The following is a 7923-nucleotide window of genomic DNA, read 5'->3' on the forward strand; positions in this document are numbered from 1 at the left end:
TTTTATCCCTTAAAACAAATATATTACCCATCTAGGGCATTTATCCATCTCATTTATTTATTATTTACTAAATAAGGTTTATGTGTTTTGACAGCTAAGTCACTTTGTGATATGTCGCAGTAAGGACTTCCTCTGGAAAGCCATAAAACACTGTAAGCCTCTTATTTCATGTATACAAAATAGAGTACACTACGAATAAAGGCTCACGCTGACTATTGCACATTTGAACATAGCTACCGAGCAAGCCATAGTACATGTTAGCCTATATTTACAAGGAATAAGATCTTTGTCACATTTGAAAGATACTTATACAGCCCTTTTATCTAATGCAATGGTAGTCGGGAACAGCGCCATCACTACAGACAGGGATAAGGGAGAGTTTTGTTTTTACCACTTTCTTTCTTTCAAGGGATAGGTTTTTACGGCCGATATGTACTTATTCACTTTAGTCCCTCTATAATTTCGAGCTCAAAAAGAGCAGGTATTGAGATCAGGGTTTCGGAGTAATAAACCTACCTAATGAAATTAATCATAACAAATATAACAATAAAACGAACGAGTCATAATGATAAAGAGTTTATTGATTTTATTGATGCAGCGAGTCGAATTCATTAAGTTTTGATTTAAGTTGTTCAACTGACCCTACAAAAAAATCAATATTGTAAGGAGGATTACAAACGATGTTACTGAGATTAAGGATTCTGTTAATGGGACAATTAGCACCAATATTGGTTCGAAAGAATTTGGTTGAGAATAGGTCAGTATTTCTGGTTGTTCTCCCTCTAACTCTAAGGCCTATTTGTGAAACTAGATCGGGGCAATCAATTAAATTATTCAAGAGTTTAAACAGAAACACGGTATCAGCAATGTCCCTTCTATGTTTTAGACTCTTAAGACCACTTGTTCTTATGATTTCAGAATAATCATGATTTTCAATTTTTATTTTATGTTTGAAAGCAAGTAATCTTAAGAATTTTCTTTGAACTTTGTCAAGAAGTTGAATGTGTTCATTACAAAAAGGAGGCCAAAGAGATGAACAGTATTCCAGTGACGGACGAACCATAGAACAGTACAAGGCTTTTATTGTTTGAGGAGATTTGAATTCTCTTGAGTTACGTTGAATGAATCCCAAAGTTTTCATAGCTTTGTTTTTAATATTAGTATAGTGAGTATTAAACTTGAGATCATGATCAATCGTAACACCAAGATCTTTCACATTTTCAATACGGGATAACTGTTCGCCATCAATGGAGTACTGAATCATAAGGGGATTCTTTTTACGAGTGAATGTTATCATATGACATTTTTTAACATTAAGAACCATTCGATTCTCGCTGCACCAATCAGAAAGAAGGGAGAGAGTGTGCTGCAGATCCAAGCCATCCTCAATACTGTTAATACGTTTAGCCAGACGGAAATCATCGGCAAATAAAAGACCACAATTATCAGGTAATCTAAGAATCAAATCATTAATAAAGATATTGAATAGGAGGCCACTTAAATGTCCGCCTTGAGGACAGCCTGAACGAACTGGAATTGGATCGGAAAAACATTCGTTATACTTAACAATTTGGGTTCTGGTGGAAAGATAAGAATAGAACCATGATAACAGAGGATCGTTAATACCTAATGAACGAAGTTTAGAACATAAAATATTGACATTTACCTTATCAAATGCCTTGCTAAAATCAGTATAGCAGCAGTCAACCTGGCCACCATCTTCAATTGCAGATGTTAAAAATTGGTAAAAAGTTGTTAAATTGGTCAACGTTGATCGACCTTTGATGAAACCATGTTGGCTGCTGACTATAGTATTAGAAAGAGGTTTATGAATAATGTCAAGGACAAGTGATTCGAAAAGTTTTGGAATGCTGGAGATTTTTGCAATAGGTCTATAATTAGTAACATTTGTCTTAGATCCAGCTTTATAAAGAGGTATCACAAAAGAATCTTTCCAGAATTGAGGAAAAACACCATCTGTAAGAGATTTGTTAAACAACAGCGTAAGGGGACGGCAAAGCTCAGCAGCACACTCTCTTAAAAGCAATGGTGGGACACCATCAGGTCCAGCAGATGACGACTTTTGAAGTGAATTGAGCTTTTTAAACACCACATCAGAAGTTAGCTGAATACGCGACAAGCAAACCAAAGACTGAGAGAGGCCAAAATCAGGGGGAATGATAACTTCGTCCGAATAAACATTTGAAAAGTGAGTAGCCAATAATTTTGTACTCTCTTCAGAATTAGAAGCAGTCGCGCCATCTAGAGACAAGCATTGTGGAGCACCATTACTGTTGCTTTTTGATCCTTTTAAGTTATTAAGAAAGCTGTAGAATTTTTTAGGGTTTTGTTGAAGGCTGGTTTCGACGCCAGAAACAAAATTGTCATAATTAATTCGAGACAGCTCTTTACATTCTCGACGTAATCTAGAATATTCCTCATAATTGATAGTAGAAGGACAAAGCTTGAATTTCTTATGAAGAGCTTTTTTGGATAAAGTCTTATTTTTTAGATCTTGGCTGAACCAAAGAGGAAATTTAAAATTGCCAAATTTAATTAAGGGAACAAATTGACTGATACTAGAATTGAGGACATTATAAAAATATTCAATTTGATTATCTAAAGAGGTTTTGTTTTCAGTAATAATACTCCAATCAATACTATTTAAATGTTCCTTCAATTGAATAAAGTTGGTTTTCTTGAAACATAACTGTTCAGTACATGTACTACTAACAGAAGATTTAATATGACTAGAAACTTGGAAAGTAGCAATCAGTGGTGGATGGAGAGGGTCGACTTTTAAAATAGGATCGTCACACATCTGCAAGGACATGATGGTGAAATTTACAAATAAGAGGTCTAGCATTCTATCCATATTGTTTTTTATTTTGTTAACTTGGTAAAGACCGTGAAATTCTGAACATTCAATTAAAATATCAGAAGTTTCATTAGAATTAAAACTGTCAGAACGAGATTGATCAGTAAAATAATGGTCCCAGTTAAGGTGGGGTAGATTAAAATCTCCAATTAAGATATGATTGAAATCTTGATATTTAATCAAGATGTCATCAACAATATTAACATAACCTAAATAAGCTGATTGAGGGGAATCAGGGGGAATGTAAACCGCACCAATAAGATAGTTACTAGATTTAATTTTTACAATAACAAACAGTGATTCAAAGAGGCCACATGAAACATTTGATACGACTTGAGAAGCATATTTCTTTCTAATGGCAATTAAAACACCGCCACCGCGATCAACAGGAAGATTGTCGTAATCTCTATCACAACGATAGACAAAGAAATCATGAAATCCCAATTCATTGTCCTGAATAGCCTCTTTTAGCCACGATTCTGTAAATATAATAATATTATAGTCATTTAAAGGAATATTACATCTTAATTCTTTAAGTTTTCCCCTGGTCCCTCTAGTATTTTGATAATATAAACTAATAGTCTCAACTGAATCATTAATATGGATAGAGTGCCGACTTGTCAAATTTATCAAATTTTTGGGGTTGAATTGATTTCTTGGAAATTTAGTTCGTCGCGATCAACTCGATTTCCCATTACAACAGAAATTTGAGACAATTCTTGAATGTCATCGTCATCAGAATAAGTATTGGAATTGGTACATAATGCCGTATGATATCCATCATTACTAGGACCGGCACTGGGGTCAATCTGAGGTGTGTAGTCAAATAATGAGTGAGAATGATCAGCATGTGGAACTGGACTAGTGGCGGGATCTTTGGTTTGAGCATGAATAACAAACGATTCAAACGAGGACTCTTCATTATCATCAAGTGCAATGACAGGTAGAATGGGGTCATTGCTTCCTCGAGTAGGAATAGTAGGAGGAGCAATGTTTAATTTCACGTCGATGAATGTGGCAACTTTCAAAGCAAACACTCGTTTTCCGTGCTTGTTCATGTGTAAGCCATGACGAGTGAAATATGATCTGTGGAGAAATTGATTACAATTAAAAAATGTAGCTTTGATTTCACATGTTTGATTTTTGATAATTGTATTAGCACGCATAACACGATGAGACAAATCAGAGTCATCAAATCTAGTAGGTATACTACAAATAATAATATTAGTTTTCAGTGCAATAGGTTTCAAAATATCAAGATTGAATTCAGAGTTAGCATTGTAGTTATGTTTAGAAAGATTGTTGGTTCCAGCAAGTACAATAACTACATCATTATTGTTAACATTATCTTTCACACATATATCAGGAATTGACTTCACAACCTCACTAAGAGGAGCACCAGGTTTAACCAATGAAAACACTTTACAATTTGAATGAGTGTATTTATCTCTTAAAATTGAACTAAGATCTCTGCCATGACTATCGGAAAAAATGTAGATTTTGTTAACATTTTTACATTTAGAGGAACTTAAAACTGCTGATTTAGAGTTAGCTGCTACATTAGTAATAGTTGATGAAAGCTATATAATGACTAATTTTATTTTCTATTGTCTTTTTCTTTAGTCTGCCTTGTAATCGCTAAGTCACGGATTTGATATTATTAACATAAACAGATAAGGTTCGTTCTCGGAACGGCTGGCTTTCTCCTATCCTGTCTTCCTTCTCTCTCCACTTTCGGGACGATAGGACCCTAGTGTTGATATAGCTACGTAATAGTATGTACCTATTGTGGTTATGTATTGTGTTACTGTATGATGTTATGTATCTATAGAATCTAAACAACATAACCTCACTTTTGAATAATAAAAATCAGTTCACATTTTCCATTTTTCCAGACGACTTACAAAATGTCTTGTGCTTTCCTTTTCTTAATTATACTTCTTTAGATAGCCAAGGAGTGGCTATAAACATGGTGTCAGGTGTTGTAAGAGGAAGGTGCTGAGTATCTAGTGTCAATTTGTCAGAATGCCACAGACAGGAGTCAAGGCAGAGGCAGGAACTGGGCATGGACATGTTCCATTGCCAGCATCCATGAGCCTGAAGTTGAAAGGTCAGACAGGAGCACAGCAGTATGAAGCTTGGAAAATCTTCAAGTTTCAGTTCGAGAACTACCTATTGGCAACCAAACAGGATGAATTGCCAGAGGAGAGGAAATGTGCTATCCTGCTGCACCTACTTGGTGTGGAAGTAGTTCAAATTTATCAGAGCTTCAATGTGACTGGGAACAGGACATTGGAAGGCGTGATGCAACTATTTGAGAGATATTTCAGTCCTCAAAAGAACATTTCTTTGGAGAGAAATGTGTTTCTCAGCAGGAGACAACGTCCAGGAGAAACATTGGAAGCATTCTTCACAGATTTGAAACTGTTGTCATCAACGTGTGAACTCTCTACACTGAGGGATTCCTTAGTGAAAGACATCTTTATTTTGGGTTTATCAGAAGATAACACCTACATTAGAGAACGACTTTTGGAGGAAGGTGACAAAAAGACACTAAATGAAATATTTGATTTGGCAAGGACCATTGAAATGTCAAAAGACAAGACCAAGATGGACAAAATGGTGTTTGGAGTGAACAAGCAGCAGAGGAAAAAACCAACGTCTGAGAAAAGTAAGTCACAATGCAACAGATGTGGCTACAGGGTGGAACTTCCTCATGTGAATTGTCCAGCAGTAAAGGCTAGCTGTTACAAGTGTACGGGAAAAGGACACTTTTCCACAATGTGTAGGAGAAAGCTGGTAAAAAAGGTCAGCAAGAAAGAAGTTGATCAGGAAGAGGCTGCAGAGGGCCAAGAATTTTTTATTGGCTCAGTACATGCAAATCAGTCAAGTTGGACAGCAATGGCAGAAGTGAACAAAAAGTTAATAAATGTTTAACTTGCAAATCAGTCAAGAGGAGTTGCTGAGTCACGAGGAGTTTAGATCTATTGGACTATCAGACAAGATAATCAAACCTACAAATTGTAGATTGTCCTCGTATGGAGGAACTTGTATTCCTACCAAAGGTCAGTGCATTTTATATTGTAAAATAAATAAATTATGTTTGCCTCTTAGATTTTTCATAACTGAAGGTTGTCAAAAAACCATTTTGGGTTTAGAAGCATGCAGTAAATTTAATTTAATAAAGAAAATTGGTTCTGTAAATGAAAGTCAGTTTGGTCCCTACCAAACATTAATCAACAGTTATGAAGATATCTTTGAGGGTTTAGGTTGTCTGCCAGGCAAATGTCATATCCATTTAAGGGATAATGCTAATCCTCATGTTGATCCACCTCGTAGAGTACCTTTTAAACTTATGGGTCCATACAAAGATGAGTTGGCTCGTATGGAGAAACTGAAAGTGATAGAAAAGGTGACTGAACCTACTATGTGGTTGAACTCTGTGGTGCTGGTTTCAAAGCCAGACAACAGTATTCGTGTGTGCCTTGATGCACGTCCCCTGAATCGGGAGATTCTACGGTCTAGATACCCATTACCAACTCTTGAGGAACTTAGGTCTAAAATGGCTGGTGCTACTGTATTTAGTAAATTAGATGCTAGTACAGCATTTTGGTCTATGGAGTTGGATGAGGAATCATCACATTTATGTACATTTGGTACTCCATTTGGTAGATACAGGTTTTTACGTTTACCTTATGGAATTTGTTTAGCTCCAGAAAAATTCCACCAAAAAATGGTTGAATTATTTTCAGACATACCTAATTGTTTAATATTTATGGATGATTTTTTGGTCTTTGGTCATAATAAAATTGAACATGATAAGGTACTTGAGCAGGTTATGAATAGAGCTAGAGAGATAAATTTGAAACTAAATAAGAAAAAATGTGTTTTTGGACAAAGTAAAATTGCTTTTTGGGTCAAACATTTCAAGCTTCAGGAATGTTACCCGATGATACTAAAATTGAAGCTATTCAGAACATGCCAGTACCTATGTGTGTTAAAGACCTTCAAAGATTTTTAGGTATGATAAATTATCTTGCTAGTTATGTACCAAATTTATCAGAGAGGTGTACAAATCTCAGAAAATTATTGAGAAAAGACACTGTATGGTGTTGGGAATGTCAACATGATGCAGAGTTTGAAGATTTAAAGTCCATTATTTGTCAGTCTCCTGTGCTTCAATTTTTTGATTCCAGTAAGCCAATAGTACTTTCTGTTGATGCTTCACAAGGGGCAGTGGGTGCTTGCCTATTGCAGAATGGAAAACCGGTAGCTTATTCGTCAAAATCACTTACTGAGACTCAAAAACATTGGAGCCAAATTGAAAAGGAAACTTTCAGTTGTTGGTATGGCCTTACTAAAATGCATCAGTATGTTTATGGACAGTCTATAGTTGTGGAAACAGACCATAAACCACTAATTACATTGTTTAAAAAATCTCTTGCTGACGTTCCCACCCGCCTTCAAAGGTTAATGATGAAAATTCAAATGTATGATATTCAGGTAGTTTACAAGGCAGGCAAGGAGATGTATGTCTCTGATACATTGTCTAGGGCAGCTCTCAAGGAAACTTGTACTGAATTTGATGAGAGTTTAGCTCAGGATTTAGCAATTCATACCAATATGTTTTATAGAACGTTAAATGCCAGTGATGCTAAGTTAAATGAAATATGTGAGGCTACAAAAAATGACAAGACTTTGCAAAGGGTTAAAAGCTTTATTTTATCAGGGTGGCCTGAATATAAAAATTCAGTCCCAAAGGTAGTATTGCCTTTTTATTCTCTCAGAAATGAATTACATGTTATAAATGGAATAATTTTTAAAGGTTCTTGTATCGTGTTACCTAAAAGTATGCAGGCTGAAATGTTAAAGTCAATGCACTCAAGTCATATGGGATACAATAAGAACAAGAATTTTGTTAAAAATGTCATTTTTTGGCCCACCATGTATTTAGATTTAAAGAATTTTATTATGAATTGTGAAACTTGTAAAAAATTTCAACCTAGTAATAGGAAGGAACCACTGATACCACATGAAGTGCCTAA

The 7923-nt window shown here is 35.3% G+C and overlaps 2 protein-coding genes across 2 annotated transcripts; one reads left to right on the plus strand and one right to left on the minus strand.

Moving 5' to 3' along the window:
- Window positions 1-1497: 1497 nt before the first annotated feature.
- On the minus strand, window positions 1498-3936 carry LOC103520376. Its single transcript, XM_008485463.1, has 3 exons — window positions 3666-3936; window positions 1667-3357; window positions 1498-1530 (listed from the first exon to the last, which is right to left on the minus strand). The coding sequence occupies exons 1-3, from the start codon at window positions 3934-3936 to the stop codon at window positions 1498-1500; spliced, it is 1995 nt and encodes a 664-aa protein (XP_008483685.1).
- Window positions 3937-4638: 702 nt separating this feature from the next.
- On the plus strand, window positions 4639-7361 carry LOC113471989. The gene is made up of 2 exons (XM_026831519.1): window positions 4639-5943; window positions 7075-7361. The coding sequence occupies exon 1, from the start codon at window positions 4904-4906 to the stop codon at window positions 5813-5815; it is 912 nt and encodes a 303-aa protein (XP_026687320.1). The 5' UTR covers window positions 4639-4903; the 3' UTR covers window positions 5816-5943; window positions 7075-7361.
- The last annotated feature ends 562 nt before the right edge of the window (window positions 7362-7923 follow it).

This window comes from Diaphorina citri, unplaced genomic scaffold (genome assembly GCF_000475195.1).
Source record: "Diaphorina citri unplaced genomic scaffold, Diaci psyllid genome assembly version 1.1 scaffold3545, whole genome shotgun sequence".
Taxonomy (NCBI): Eukaryota; Metazoa; Arthropoda; class Insecta; order Hemiptera; family Psyllidae; genus Diaphorina; species Diaphorina citri.

Excerpts from the sequence above, each read along its gene's own strand:
- LOC103520376 (XM_008485463.1), bottom strand. The coding sequence starts at position 3,936 with ATGAACAAGCACGGAAAACGAGTGTTTGCTTTGAAAGTTGCCACATTC. Across the intron at positions 3,358-3,665 it reads TGACCCCAGTGCCGGTCCTA|AATCGTGGCTAAAAGAGGCT; the intron begins GTAATGATGGAT and ends TTATATTTACAG. Across the intron at positions 1,531-1,666 it reads TTAGCAAGGCATTTGATAAG|TTCGTTCAGGCTGTCCTCAA; the intron begins GTAAATGTCAAT and ends ATCCAATTCCAG.
- LOC113471989 (XM_026831519.1), top strand. The coding sequence starts at position 4,904 with ATGCCACAGACAGGAGTCAAGGCAGAGGCAGGAACTGGGCATGGACAT.